At 53.1% G+C, this 15,299-nt stretch overlaps 1 protein-coding gene across 7 annotated transcripts in view; it reads right to left on the bottom strand.

Annotated features, from left to right (window-relative positions):
* The window catches only part of NOS1AP (nitric oxide synthase 1 adaptor protein), a 44,425-nt gene extending 33,196 nt beyond the window's left edge, over positions 1-11,229 (bottom strand). For 4 of the 7 annotated variants that reach the window (XM_062616280.1, XM_062616281.1, XM_062616287.1 and 1 more), the window contains exons 1-2: positions 11,047-11,229; positions 946-1,017 (exon numbers count right to left, since the gene is read on the bottom strand). In XM_062616280.1, the coding sequence (XP_062472264.1) occupies positions 946-1,017; positions 11,047-11,151 (177 nt within the window). In that variant the 5' untranslated portion in view covers positions 11,152-11,229. Of the gene's footprint in view, positions 1-945; positions 1,018-7,236; positions 7,262-11,046 lie in introns of those variants that run through there. The other 3 variants (XM_062616284.1, XM_062616285.1, XM_062616286.1) reach the window with 2 other exon arrangements.
* Positions 11,230-15,299: the final 4,070 nt, after the last annotated feature.

The following is a 15,299-nucleotide window of genomic DNA, read 5'->3' as shown; positions in this document are numbered from 1 at the left end:
CCAACCACAAGAGCTGTCTCATGTGAAGAGCAGTCAAGCTGCTGCTGTTTTAAGCCTGGGGGCAGCGAGCTCGCCCAGTGTGTGGCTTGTTTGCCTCCCAGCAGAGTGTGTGGCTTGTTTGCCTCCCAGAGTGTCCTTGATCCCCTTCTAGTTGTGCAGGTGAGAGGCCAGGGATCAGAAAAGCAGCTCTTCTCCTGGCTATTGGCCAAGCATTATATGGCGAGAGTTCCCCATATCCTGACTGTAATTATTTTGGGAAGCCAGATGACTTCATTGCCAGCTGACATCCCTTGACCTACTCGGTGTTAGACAAGCTTGCTTCTGGCAGGCCCCAGAGCTCGTTACTCAGCACTTTAATTTGCACATTGCCATTTACCGGTCACTAACATGCTGGTGTATCGAGGCAGCACCCAAATTTTCATGCAGCTGAAATGCTTATGCAAGCAGTAAAACACAAACGTGCCTCTTCACAAGTAGTTTGCTGTTACCTTTCAGTTGGGACTGACACATGAGAAAATCCTCTGAATCATGGACATGCTACAGTTTCCGTCCAGTGCCAACAGCCCCTCATCCCACACTCACCTTCCACCTCATCCCTGCTGCCACAGCACATGCTCCTGCATGGGACATAGCACTGGGAGCATGGATACAGCCCTGCTACCACCTGGACTGTAGCTAACCCCAGCCACAGCACACAGGATACCAGGTACCACAGGGAACAGCTAGTGCCAGAGATGATCAAATGTGATGGTGTGGCACATGAAGTTTGCAGGCATTGTGCTTGGGTAACATGGAGAGCTCAATGGAGAGAGGGACAGTGAAAAATACAGTTACAAATAACTTGGAGGACAGGACTTATGTGAGAGAAGGCTGTAAGTGGAGATGGAGGTCCGGTGATCCTGCCACCCCAGCACAGAGGGGAAGGAACATCCTCACCACACTCACCCTGATCCGCCGCATGGCTGTCACAATCTCCACTCGGCTGTTCGGCCGTGGCACATCCAGGCTCCCAATATACTGAAGAGAACAAAAGAGCAGATTAGTCAAGTTTCCATGGCACCAGAAACCTCATGGTCCCACTATGGCTTCAACTGCATCCCCAGAGGAAACCGAGGGTCACTTCTGCAAAACAGGCATCATTTTGCCTACTGCACCTGAAGCCTCATAGCCCTCCCACCATGAAGATGTTCCCTCAACACAATGCTTCAAGAATTCAGCAGCCCTTATTCTAACAATAAAATAACTTAAGTAATCAGGCCACCAAACCTCATTCATCTAAGCTGTGATCAAAGTATGTAGCTATAAGCCAATATACCCTCAGCTGCACTGAGTCACCCACTATAGAACTGGATACTGGAATATCCTTAAAATAGCTGGAGCAACCTGTCCTGTGACAGGCCCTTCAGTGTTTAATTACAGCCCTTCCAAACCCTTGTCTTTGCAGCAATGCTGAGCCTCCAGGCCAAGCCTCCAGAATAAAGGAGCCGTTTTGCTATTCAAAGGGGACCAAAGGCAGCGCCACTGCAACCCAGCACGGAGAGATGCTGAACAAAAACCTTTTTAAAGATAAAATGGAAGAGGGCAGATTCAGAAGAAGGTTCAGAAAACAGACAAGCAATGAAGAGTCAATGCTAAGCACTAAAAACGTGTAGTTAGAAGAAAAGCGTTTTGAGTCTATTTACTAGCCCCGTGTGCTCCCACGCTTTATCTCGACACTAGCGCTGACGTAACTCTCAGCAGAGCAGCACGGGCACTAAACCCAACAGGGCTATGTGTTCCTGTGAATACAGCCACAGCCTTCACTGACAGCATGAAAACCCAGGTCACTGCTTTCAAGCACTATTGTGGAGATGGGTGCTTAAATGGCTGAACATGTGTTAGGGATCACTGTAGAAGCAAAGACCATGGAGGGGGATTATTTCTCACCCTGCTGACTCCTAGCTCCTCTCCATTGGGACACTGTTGTCACCTCTATCCATGGCACAGCCCTGTGGCTGCATAACCATGTCTGGGCTTTGTGTGTGCATGCTGTCCCAGAGAGCCTTCCTTGCTAACTCTCCACATGCCAAACTCAACAGGGCCACCAACTTGGTGCAGCCATCCCCAGCTGCATGGCTTCTGCCCCGGGTGGAGATGGGGCAGGAGTCCAGCGACTGGCACCCAGCAGCCAGTGCTGAGAGGAGATGAGGATATAAAAATAAACACCAAACAGCTGGCGTGGTCATCACGTGCTGAGCGCAGGGCAGCTTTATGTAACTGGGAATTACAGCCCACAACGAAGGCTGCTGGCAAACATGGTTTTAGCTGCGCAGACCCCAACCACTGGCTGCCTGACTACAAAAGCACAGGTCTCGGTAAGTTTTCAGTTGCATCCCCTAAACAGAGCCTTCCCACTCCTCAGAGGTGCAGGTCATATTAAGAGAAGCATCTTTGACATCAAGCAATTCCTTTTTCTTATATAAAGCCTGGAAACCATCAATAAAAAGTAGGAGACAACAAGAAGGGCCAAGGCCATGGGCACAGGGTCACCATGCAGTATATAAGGAAGAGAACTTTCCCCACCGTCCCTTGCCAGGCAAAAGTCTCAGCTGCACAGCACCTCTCCCGCCAAGCCTCCCCATGCTGCTCTTCTGCAGAGGACCACCCAGCACTGCTTCCCACTCAACTGCAATGGACGCTTCTCAGCTTAAATGACAAGGACAGACTTTTGCAGCCAGAGGATGCCTATCTTCTACTAGCTATTCCTGACAGCATGAGATCACTGCCAGGGGAGGGGTAGTCACTTCTCCCTGTTTTCCTTCCCCAGGCAAGCACAGAATGCAGCCACTTGCAAGGACAAGGTGAGCAGTGGTAGCTATAAGCTGGGCAGAAGATGGCCCCATCCACCAATGGCTTCCATAGCCACATGAATTCAAGCAATGCCAACCTCCTGGCCACAGCAGCAACGCTCAGTCATGTCCATAATTGCATGCGTGAGCTTGAGAGGGCCGGGCCACCCCAAAAGCAAGTGATGGAACAGAAACCAGACACCTCCTGGGACTGGGCAGCACCTCCTTGGACAGCCCTCCTAGGAAACAGCAACAGCAGTAGGAATGTCTTGATGCTGCCCTATCTACACCCCTTTGTTCAGCTATTTCCCTCCAGCCTGTGTTCCCATGTACCCAAACCAAGGGGCTCCAGTCACAAAGCATGGAAGATTTGCCTCTGCTCCCAAACTTGGGCTCCTGCACGTCCTGCTTCATCATGCATCCTGTGGGAGTGTGCCCCCACCAGAGCCTGCGGCACCTCCTGCCCCAGCGTGGGCTCACTTCACACAATTACTGTGCTCACAACTCCAAAAACACCCACCTCTTCCTCCGCTCTGGAGGTAGGTATTTCTTGAATGTTTCACTAAACTCAACAGATGGACAAAGTCTCTGCAAATTATTTTTGCCTTCTGGGCATAAATCACATGCAGGAACTGCACTGCAGAGGAGTAACCCTTCACAATGTGGTGAATGGTGCCCAAAAAAATGTGCACTTGGAGGTCAGCCTGTCAGCTAAACTACAATTTCCCAGGCAAGGAGCACGGATGGCCTGAGAAATCATCTGTATTTACCAGTCATTTGCAGGCAATAAGTGCATCGAGGGCTGCTCTTGCTCTGCTCTCCTACTCACAGCACTGACCTTCATTCTAGGCACAGGTGTGGGGAAAAAGCAGGCAAGGCAGAGGTGAGGATCAGCACAGCAGCAGGGTACAGGATTCCCCATTCATTCCACTCCAATGCTGAAACCCAGTCCCAAGGACCCCAGAGCATGGGGGCTCCCAGACCCCAAGCATGGACTTCTGCCTTCCTCTATAATCCATGTGCCCCAAGCGAGGTTCTAGGTGCAGCAGTGGTCCTGGTCCCCACAGGGGCCCATGTCCCAGCTCCCAAGCCTCAGGCCAGCATCTGTGCCAGCGTCTGTGCCAGCAGGTTGACCCCGCAGGAAAGGGAGGCAGCAGGGCTGGGTCTGAGCATGGGGAGGAGAAAGGAAGGCGCCCACAACAAAAGGAAGGAAAATAAAGCTGTGTGAAAGAAAGCTGACAAAGAAAATGAACCCATGAAAGAACCCACCCTCCCCAAGCCCCCAGGACCCGAGGAGAAAACCATATGTATGCATGCAGGACACAGCTTTTCCAAACAACCACCTCCAGACCCATGGCCCCACCACCCTGCAGTTGATGGGGGGCAGAGGTGGAGCCTCCCTCCTGCACCCAAGAGCCAGGCAGGCTCAGCAGGTCGCTGATCCCCATGCTCTGAAGGTGGGAGGCACGGCTGGCAGGGTGGGGAGGGCAGCCCTCTTCTCCCCGGCCCAATTAGGAGAAGAAAGGTCACTCACTCATAGAGCCAGTGAATGGGTGGCCAAGGGGGTCCCTTCTGTAAGGAGGTGCTCTGGCAGCCCCACAAAGGCAGCCCTCGGACTGCAAACAGACAGAGCTGTGCGGGCTGTGTCGCCCAGCAGCACAGCGGGCAGGCACAAAGGACCTATTTTGCAGGGTGCTTTCAGGTCCCCAGGCACCCTGCTGCTCCTCAGCCTCGTGTGTGGGATCCAGCCTTCCATCGGTAGTTCCAGGGCCACTCTCCCTGCCATGGCTTGGTGGCCGTCACCCATCGGGCTTCTCAGCACCAGAAGGGAGCTTGTCCACTGTACCCCTCCAGTGCAAACAGGCTCCCCTGTCTGTCCCAGACACAGCTGAAAGGGGCCTCCAGATACAGCCCACACCATGCACCCTCTGCCCATGGCTTACAAAAGACCTGTCCAGCTCAAGGAAACACCAGTCCTGCCTTGGCCAGAGGGAAAAAAGAAAACAAGAAAACAAAGGAGAGCATTTTGCCAAAGCACTGTTTGCACAAGTCACTTAGTTTCTCATTTTCCCTTAAGGCTGTTAAATGCTGCTTGTTTTCTACTCTGTCACAAGTGAATTTCCTTGAGAAGCTGCTTTTTTGTGACAGCAGGTGGCAGATATTTTCAGAAAGCCAAAGGCCGATTGCATCCCTGACAGGGAACACCTTTCAAGGGGTGTTGATGAGATCCCTTGCAGGTGATGGGCAGTGGCGGGCAGCAAAAGGCTTTCTGGAGAGGAGCTGCCACCCTCCTGAGGGAGGCATGCCGTTGCTCTGCCAGCCCAATACTGTGTGCAAAGGTCAGCGCTGAATCATACCCAACTAACAGGGGAGCCCACATTGCCTGGCTACTGGGTTTCCAGCTTCTAAAGCCAGTCTGAGTTAGAGAGCTTGCCAGGGATGAGGAGCCACTGCTCCTTCAGAGGAGCTGCAGGCAGGCAGGCGGGCAAGCGCAAGCAAAGGAGACAGGCTGGCACCAGCTCAGGCTGGGGCATCACACCAAGGGCTCCACAGCCATCCCCAGGGACAAGAGTCTTGTCCAAACAGGGGATCCTCAGCCTGGGCTGGCGAGGGATTACTGAAGGTACCAGCAGCGGAGTTGGAGACATCAGATATGGGCCACAAGGGTCCCAAGGTTTCTGCAGAATTCAGGGCAGCGTGAGGCTGCACCAGGTACTGAGACTGCACCAGGTACTGAGGCTGCACCCCCATGATACACGTCTGAGCCACAAAGTGAGGCTCAAGGTGCTTGGGCACCAGTTCCCAGCCAGGTGCTCCAAGATCTGAAGCCTCTTTATTTCCCCAGTGCCTGGCTAGTAAGAGCTTCTTCCCAGGCTGCTGCCATCAGGGAAAGCAAGGAGAAATCCAGCTCCCAGGACCTTTTCTGTGCCAGTGCTCCTGCTCTCCTGCTGTCCACACACAGCCTCTGCCCAGGGAGCCAAAGGCTGGGCTTGCACAGCCTGGCTCTGCCCTGCACAGCAGGAACACCCAGCCTTGCTGGAAGGAAAAGGGGGAAGTTTACTCAGACTGTAGTGGTGCAAGTTCAGAGGCCAAAGGGGGTGGAAAAGTCGGGATGCCAGCTGACTGGAATGGAAACGCACCCCACCTTTCCAGCTTGAGCTCAGCAGGAGGGTGCAGGGGGCTCTCTGTTGGGCTGGAGGGCGCCAGCCCTGCCCAGACCCTTTAACAGGGTTCTGCACCTTGAGGACACGAGGGTGCACCCAGCCCTGGGAGCCAGGTAATTTAACACAGCATGTCAGACCTATCAACGCATCAGAGCTACGCAACCAGACCATAGGCATTAACACAGGGACACCTCATGCCAGGCAGCGCTGGTCAGTCTGATGCCCTAAGGTTATTAGTGCTTCTCTGCCTGCTGATCCTACAAGTGCTGGCACTGCCTAGGAGGTGCACAGAAACACAGAGCTCTTGAGGGTCCCAAGACAAGACCCAGCACCTACCAGAGTCATGTGCACAGCACCCACCCTCCCCTCTCACCAGCCAAAACAGGGTCTCATGTGATAATAAGACACCTTTGCAGCAGAATGCAGCCCTGCAGCAGGGACACCAGGGCACAGGGTGAGCGGGCGCAGTGGAAGAGCTGGAGTTTTTCCATACCAATGAAGCTGGGCTGTCCACTCGCTCCTGTTTCCATACCCCACCCAGCCCACTGCTGCCCCCCACACAAGGGCTGAGCTTCCTGCACTTACACACAATTACAGCCTTAACAGGCATTCCATGGACAGGATACAAAGGACCCGACCACTTCAGCAGCCAGAAAGAGGGCTGGGAGCATCCCACTCCCATTGCACCTTCCTCAGGGCTTTCTGGCATCTGTCAGAGCCCATGCAGTGCCCAGCTGGGACCCACAGTCTGGGCACACACAGCTCTGCCAAATCCCGGCAGAGATTTTCTCTTTTTCACTAAGCAGCCTGTGAATTGACTTAACAAGTATGGCAGAAATATGCCACTGTTTCAGAGGAGAACTTCTGTGGCACTTGGGGAGGTTATTTATAGCCTCGAGCAAGCAATCCCAGGCTAAATCACACTGCAGCTTTGCTCTGCGCTGAGCAGCCCTGAGAGAGCACGTCGTACTCCAGAGGTGCCAGTACAAACAGCCCCCAAAGCCGCCAAGTCTCTCCCAGCCAGCTAAAGAGGTGCAGCTTCACACAAGCAGCCTTGAGCTTCCCATCCCTCCAGGAAAAGGGACCTGCTGGGTAGGGAGTCTGAAGCAGAGATGGGAAACTGAAGACCCCATTAGAGCTGCCTGCGATTCAACTCACTTCTAATGCTTTTGTGTATGGACCTTATGCACACAAAAAAACACACAGGAGTGGAAACACACATGCACTCACTGCTTAGCATTCACCTGGGGCTACAATCCTTTTCCTGATATAGGATTTATCTTTGCAGCAATCAGCAGGCACCTCCAGTACTCACAGCCTTGGGAGGGCAGCGGGCAGTTGAGCTGAAGGGTTTCATAGGAAGGGATGTGCTAAATCAAACTAAAGTCTCTTTCATGTCCCATCTCCAAACATAGACAGCAGCAGATGCTCGGTTCAATTTCAGTATCCCACGCAGAAAAAAGTACTGACAAATATGAGATAAAATGCCTGGTTGCCAAGATCCCTTAAGGGAAAAAAAAAAAAGAAACCTGCCACCCAAACCCCCAAACCCCACCTGCTGCCCAGAAGAACAGCATTTCCCACCCAAACCTCTAGTGTTGCATTTATCTGCAAACTGGTCTGGTATCAGGAGCTCCAGGTTTCAGCACGCCCATGGCAGTTCTGGACTGCAGGCAATGGGTCTGCCCAAAGACCAAGGTTTACTTATACAGCCCCTTCTCCCTCCGCCTGCAGATGGGGGTGCGGCAAAGAGGGATCTCACACCCATCTACCCCTTTATTGGGAACCACACACATTAGGATACTGTGAATGGATTAACGAGTCCCAGGACTGAAGGACTGATATCTGTTTCTAAATAATAGGTCCATGGTACATGGGATCTTGCTCTGGACCACAGGATCTCTAGGGCAGGAGGAGAGCCTAGCCCACTGAGCTCCCAGACAGTAACAACTCCTGAGGGGCCAGTAACAGCTTCACTGTGCAAACTCAGCAGCACCCAGCATCCCTGTACTGGAACAGACTGCAGGTCTGGCACTCCAGTGACAGGCTTCATCACCCCATTTACCTCCCTCTACATGCTGATCTCCCTGGAGTAGCCTGAGTCATGATCTCCGAATGTGCAGAATTGCTGGTGTTGCACAAGGTGGCTCTTGGGTTTTGTTCTGCAGCACTAAGGGTTTGAGAAGATAAGGAGTAAGCTCACATCCCCCTCCTCCTTGCACAGACCGGAGGAGCTGTGCTGGGTGGAGAAGGACAGGAGGCATCTTTACTCTCTACATACCCATTTATTTAATCAGAAAACCACTGCGCAAGTGGGAATTTCTGTCCACTCCCCTGCACCATGCTGCAGCTCCCAGCCCTCATCCAGATGCTTCAACTAACCCAAGAGGCCAGGCTTTTGATTTTATTAAACATTTCAGACCACAAGACACAGAACAAAATGAACGTCCTGCCTTCCCCTGGAGACAGCTCCTCCAATTCCCAGCAGCCCAGCCAAGGCACCTCCGGGACACAGAAGTGTTTGGTGCCAGGAGAGGTGGCTAATGAAAACAGATCCAGAAGTGTGAAATCTATTACTATTCTAAGAAGATAGAATGGGATTTTCCAACTATTGGATTTATCTCCAGAAAATGGATTAACATAATCCTTAGAGGACAGTTTGCTCAGACTTGGTGTCCCCATGCCAGAGCATATGGCTCCAAGTGGCTTCACTGGGGACAAGCAACACAAGCATCACATGTGACAGCACTTCTTGCTTCAGACTGAGTCCATCACTCTGTGCTGGAAAACAGCCCAAACCCTGACTGCCCACAACTACCCAGGCCAGGATGCCAGGACTCCCTCGGGAGAAATGACACCATGGATGCCAGCAGCTAGCATTGAACCACTACATACCACTACGTGTGCCATTTAAAGACAGCAGCAGACAGCGTAGGTCTGAATGTAAAAATAAAACTAAAAACTAAACCAATCAATCAGCACATACCAATTCAGGCCAGCATTGCCCCCCTGCAGTGAGCCCCAAGCAACTTTGTTAGGAATCCCAGGCTGCAGGAGCAAAAAGCAGTGATTCAGCTGCCGAGGGCTGTAACACCAGAATGCCCCCCACCCTCACTAGCAGCAATCCCAGGAGGCTTTTAGGAGACAGGCACGCAAGTCCCGGCACCCCAGATGAGCATTTTTCTTCTTTAATCTTCCCCAAAGTTCTGCTCTAAATCAGAGTTTCTCATTGTTGTGACTCGCAGTGGATGCCTGGCCAAAACAAGAGCGGCGCAGGTTTAAACGTTCAGGATTTTGGGGGATAAAAGGAACTAAAGGAGTAAGCATTTAATTAATCTCCAGAAATCTAATGAAAGGATGGAGTAATTGCCTAAGCCATCTGTGTTCTGTGTCTGACATCAGGGACTGATGGAGAAGCCCACAGATTCGGAAGCTGGGTTTTGTACAGACTGTGCTTGGCATTAACGTGTGCCACAGGATAGCAAATAAGAGAAAGAGGAGCTAACAAAGACTAAGACGCACCACCCCATTAAGGCAGCCAGGCTGGCAGCATGAAAAAGAGATGAGCCATGAGTAGACCGAGGGGCAATTGAAGCCCTTTCTCACATCTAACCCCCCAAGCTGGGCCACCCAAAACTGGCATAGAAGAGGTACATGGGATTTAGAAAGAGAGATGCTTTCAGCTTCCCTGCAGGCGAGGAGTGAGCAGGTGCTGGCAGCAATTAGCTCCAATAATCCAGGAGCAAAAGGCTGCAGAGCTGAATTTGAACAGCCTTTCCTAAGAAACAGTTGCAAAGCAGGTTTAAGTTTGCTCCATAAACAACTCCTCGGCTGTTTTGCTCTGCAGCACAGCGCCTGCGGTCAGGCAGGAATGGCCTCTGCAGAAAAACCCTCCCAGCTCTGAGAAAAGGTGAAAAATATCACAGCCTGCAAGGATCTGCAGCCTCGCCCCAGGGCACTGCACACAATCAGGTGCCAAAACTGTGATTTATTATTTTTTCCCCCTGCCAACACATGTGCTCTGAGGACAACAGCATGCGAGGGATGCTTGCCTCCCCGCCACTCAAAACTGTTGTACACTGGGCTTTTCCCAACTCAACCTCACTTGAGTATCTTGTCAGTGTTATAACTGTATCCCCTGGGAACAGCAAAGGGAGCAGAATTTTATGTTTCCCGTTTACAGATTCCATGGCCAGCTACTTCCCAGTTAGCTGCTGGCCAGCACTACCTGCTCAGGGCTGGGCAACATGGACAGGTAACTTGGCTTTTCCCAGCCTGCTGTGAGATTGCAAGCACTCAGCCTGTGGGATTGCAAGCACTCAGCCTGTGGGAAGCCACAGCCTAAGTGGAGTAAGAATAATAAAAAAAAAAAAAAAAAACGGGAAAAAAGGGAAGAAAGGAAAAAAAGCATGCTTCCTGCCAAATCCACTGGCAAGAATGGCTTATATATATAAAGAGAAACAGCCATCTTTTCTTTTGGGCAGGCAGTCCTGACCTCTAGCACTACACCTCAAATGGCATGCAGTCTTTCCTTCTGCTTACACGATAAGTTTATCCCATCAGGGCACACCAGGGTACACGGCATCCTGCATACACCAGCTGTCCCCCATCACACTAGCACTCCAGCGCTATCCACCGCACTGGGAGCACAGAGCAAAGTCCGAGACGGCCGCTCTTTCTGGGGGGAGATGCACACACACATGGGACAGTCCGTGGCTCTCTGGGGCCAACGTCTCCAAGCAACACCCCGCATAGCCATGGAGGGATGCAAGGCTAAGGAGGGATGCTCGGATGAGGCAGCAGGGTGACCCCGCTCCAGTATGACCCATCCAGCCTGCTCCGACATCCTTACGGGATGGGCGGGAAGCCTCACCCAACTCTTTGCAGTTGAGCTCGGGGAAGAGCAGGCAACGCCAGCAGGAAGGACTGCCGGGGAAAGCGAGGAAAACCTAAGGCTATGCGAACAGAGAGCTGGAAAACAGGGAATCCCGAAGGGTCGGGGTATGAGCGCTGGGCAGGGAGCCCCGCGGAACCCCTCCGCGCCCGCCGCCCACCTTGGCTTCGAAGCAGATGCCGTGCTGGAAGGCGTCCTCGTTGTGCAGGGGGATGCGGAGGTCGTGCCGGTCGTCCACCAGGTTGTACTTGGACTTGGCGGGCATGGCGGCCCCGCGGCGGCCGGGCTGCCCCTGCAGCGCGCCCGGCGCCGCCGCCGCCGCGGAACCTCCGCCCTTCGCCGCCGGCCTGCCCCCGGGGCGGGGACGCGCCGCCGCGGAGCGCGGAGGAAGGGCGGGTAGCGGAGGGGGTCTGGCAGCGCGGGGCTCCCCCTCTTGCAGCGGGAGGGGCGGGGAGGCGCTCCGAAACGAGCCCGCTGAGGGGCGCTGGGGAGGGCGCCGCTGACACCTAGTGCGTGGTGCCGGGTCTGCACCCAGTCCCGCCGAAGTTTCAAACAGAGGAAAGGGGCTGGGGGCACGGCTCAGCCTGGGGTGCGCTGCGGAACGCCGTGAAGCCTCCCCGGGCACGTATGGCAAGCCCTCGGCTGGGAGCGGCGCCCCGAGAGACGTGTACCTCTTCGCTAGGGGAGCCTGGGGTGCTGCAGGCGCTCAAGCCATCCACATCTTGGTATCAACACCAGGCATGATGGAAATCAAGCAAGCTGGAAGTAAAAAAATCTCCACCTTGTGCTAAATGAAAGGCCAGTCCGTGTGATCAGATTAGACCCTATTGTGCCCTGCTTTATAAAACCCCTAAAAGCTGTGAATGTGCTCACACACACACTTGAAAGCACCCCAGAGTTGCTTTCCAGCTGTGCAGGGACCCAGTTACATATCTCTGACTGCAAGTCCAGGCTATTTCACCCCTTACCCACACATACAGAGTACACCCTAAGGTATGGCTCCATTCTTCTGTTCTTTAATACCCATAGATGCTGCATAACCACCGCAAAGCTCATCTCACTGCAGTATGGCCAAAGAGTTCACACTGGCCTTCACACACACCAGAGCACCATTTAGAATGAGCCTTTACCAAGGCAGATGCATCCCCCCTCTCCACGGGAGACCCATAATTCCCAAAGCTCTTGCCCCACCCTGTTTGTGCAGTCCTGCACACCAGAGTACATTTCCTCTTCTAAATGACGGCAGTGCAAACCACAGTGCTGGCTTTTGACCCTTCTCTAGGCGTATAGGGCCATTGATTTTTCAGACTGAATCAATGTGGTGAAACTTTGAGTTCATAACATAGTTCAGAGCCAGCCACAGCATTTCAGCCACGTCTAAGAAATTATTGTTCTCCTCAAACTGGATCAGGTTTTCTACTATCCCCAGCAGCTCAGATAACAGGCTGGTCACAAACAGTTAGGTGACAAGGTGAGAACAAATGTATATGCTCAGCTATACCCATGAGAGGTGTATGAAGACAGCCACTGTGCTGTCAGCTTCCACATGCCAGGCCAGGCTCAGGGTGGGATCACACAGAGCTGTCAGTACTTGAATGAGTTAATCAAGGACTGATTTCCCATTGAAGGCAAGCCCTGGGTTCTTGAAAACCTGTGTTCCTTGTTTTGCAAAGGGGGGCAGGGGATCAGTGCTGCTGCACCAGCTTGGTGACTGCACTTGCAGAGATTCCTGGGCAGAAAGGGTGAACACCCACGATGGACTTAGGGTCATTTAGGCCTTGGACAGGTAGATGTTAGTGGCAGGATAGTCTTGATAGTCTGTTCCGTGGTGCTTGATGCTCTGAGTTCTTACAGAAAGCTTCTGTTTACCTCTAGCAAAGGCTTAGCTGACAGCATTGAAGAGGTCCCAGGTGCTGGGAGTAAAACAACCACTGGAGAAGTCCCCTGTCCAATGCCAGCTCCAAGCAGGGTAAGCTTCAGGATGAGAGCAGCAACTCAGGACTGTGTCTAGGTGATCTGAAAGTATTCCAAAAGACAGAGATCCCACAGCTTCTTTGGAGCCCTGTTGTTGTGCTAGATTTGCTTAAAGTTATACAGTCTGCCAACTGCTGTCTTTCCGCAGCTAGCAAAGCCCCATAGATTTAGTGAAGAGCTGAATTCCTGCGTGGGAAAGCTTGCATCTCTTCAGTGAATGGTGCCTTCAGGGAGGTTTTCCTCAGGCAGACATGTGTTTGATAGAAAAAGCCTCCAGAGCCTGGCAAACAAACCAGCTCCTCCCAGGGGGGGGGTCCCAGTGGGTTTACCTGGCAGCACTGTGGAAGCTCACAGACCCTTGTGTGGTGGATGCTCTGGGCAGTCCCACACCCTTCTCCTCTGCCTCTTCTGCAATGACAGTGGCTAGTCGCACAGACCGCTGCAGTGCCCAGAGTCAACCTGTAGACTGCCCTTAAATACTGAGGGTGAGCCAAAGGAGAACCCTCACTGCAGTTACTTCTGGACTCTCTTAGTGGGCCTCTAGCACCAGCAACTCAGTGCTGCTGCACCATGTGGAACAGCAGCCCTGGGAGGGGAAGCAGCAGCTCTTCCTGAAACCAGTTTGTCCCAAACCCACACCTGCCTGTTACCCCAAGTGTGATTAAGTGGTACTTGCTGCATCAGGCAGTGATCCAAAGTCACACGGGCTCTGCAGGTGGCTTCTCTTATGATTCTACCTTCCTGTTATGTTACAAAGGTTAACTGCGTCCTTTTTTTCCAGGATGCCCCTGCCTTTGCACTATGCCTGCCAAACCATCACCTTTTCCTCAAGAGCCTTTCTTGGCTTTCCATCCCAGGACATTGAGATTAGTCCACCACCACCACACAAAAAGATACAGGAGTTCCCCAAAGAATAGGAAGAAGGTTAAACTCACACTCTTGTTTGCCCTGCAAGTGCAGAACCTGTTTCCTCCCTTTCCAAATCAATAATTAGAAACCCTGGAATTACACGCTGAAGCTGTATAACAGGTTTGGTTGGTTTTGAGGACACGGTGACTCGCCCGCGTTGGCGCAGCAGCCTAGGACAAAGGTCCCATGTGCCACCCGGGCAGGAGGGGATCTCACCAGAGCCTAGGACACACACGGCCGGGGACCTGGCCCGGGCCACCCTGAGGGAGCAGCAAGGGCATTTGAAGGACACCTCCATTAGCCCAGGGTCCCGGTCAGCCTCCGGGGCTGTTCAGCCGCGAGCGGACCAGGGTAAGAGGAATCGCTCCCCGCCTGTCTCCGGAGCTCTGGTCCTGCCCCGGCCGCTCCCGCCGCCTGTTGCTGCTGCTCGCTGCCGGCCGCGGGTTATGCATTCATAAAACTGGCCTGCCATCTCCTGGGAAGGCCGTGAAATGCAGCACGCAGAGCCCGCGCCGGAGCGGCCATCTCCAGCCTTGCGTGCCCCAGCTCCCCTGCCTGCATCCCAGCGCTGGGGGGGGGGTCCTGCCCCAGCACCCAGGGAAACCAGCCCCACGCCGCATCTCTGCCACTCACAGGCCTCCTTTCTTCATCCCGTTAAGCTGAAATGATGTTCTTACAGCACGTACGGGAAAGCCAGACAGAAAAGCATATCACCATATGCCGGCTGCAGTGGGGGCACAGTGGGGAGAATGACTGTCACCCCAGCTGGTAGCACGCCTGTGCACTGGTCTGCGCTCACCAATATATCCAAAAGCAAAGGACCTTGAAGAGTTGGTCAGGAGTTTTAAGTTTGCCTATAGTGGTTTTCAAAGCATCAGTTCAAATCATCTGGTTTCAGGACCAGAAAAGAGCTGATACCATGCAAATATTTTATAAAGGCAGTCTGGCCTGCCAGTGTCAGAATGCATTGTCTGGTCTCCCCCTTTGAAAAACATTGTGGGAGTACCGTGGTATTTCCAGCAGAAAGATGTACCTGTTACTGTAACATCCACAACCCTGTAACAGAAGCCACCTGCAATCTAGCCTGGGAGGCATGGGGAAACACAGTGTTTGCAGAGCACTTTGTACCTCTAACACAGTGCCAGCACAAGGCTGCCATTCTCCCAGCAACTCGTGTGCCGCACCGCTGTTGGAAACGAGGACATTCACCTGCAAACGAAGCAGCGGCGAGCACGCACTGCAGCCCCAGGAGGCCACTATAGCCCTTCTCATGCTGCTCTGAGTGCTCTCAAAGCGAGCAATTCAATGTACCACAGCTGGTCACTCCGTAGCCATCACTGCACGTGTCGCTTCTACAGCGATAGCGCAGCACAGCGGTTTTGGGGAGAACACACCGCACGCTGTTTGTGCTCAGGGCCCCTCCTCTGGAGAGCAATAATAAAAGGGCTTTGGGCTAGGTATGAAAATAATTTTTTTATTGTGCTGGATGTGGGTGGGAATGAGAAACATGGAAGAGCACGGATACGAGAG

This window comes from Pezoporus occidentalis, unplaced genomic scaffold (genome assembly GCF_034315485.1).
Source record: "Pezoporus occidentalis ecotype Australia unplaced genomic scaffold, CSIRO_AGI_Poc_V1 ctg189, whole genome shotgun sequence".
In the NCBI taxonomy this organism is placed as follows: Eukaryota; Metazoa; Chordata; class Aves; order Psittaciformes; family Psittacidae; genus Pezoporus; species Pezoporus occidentalis.
Note: the sequence above shows the minus strand (reverse complement) of the source record. Positions and strands in the feature narration are given on the sequence as shown.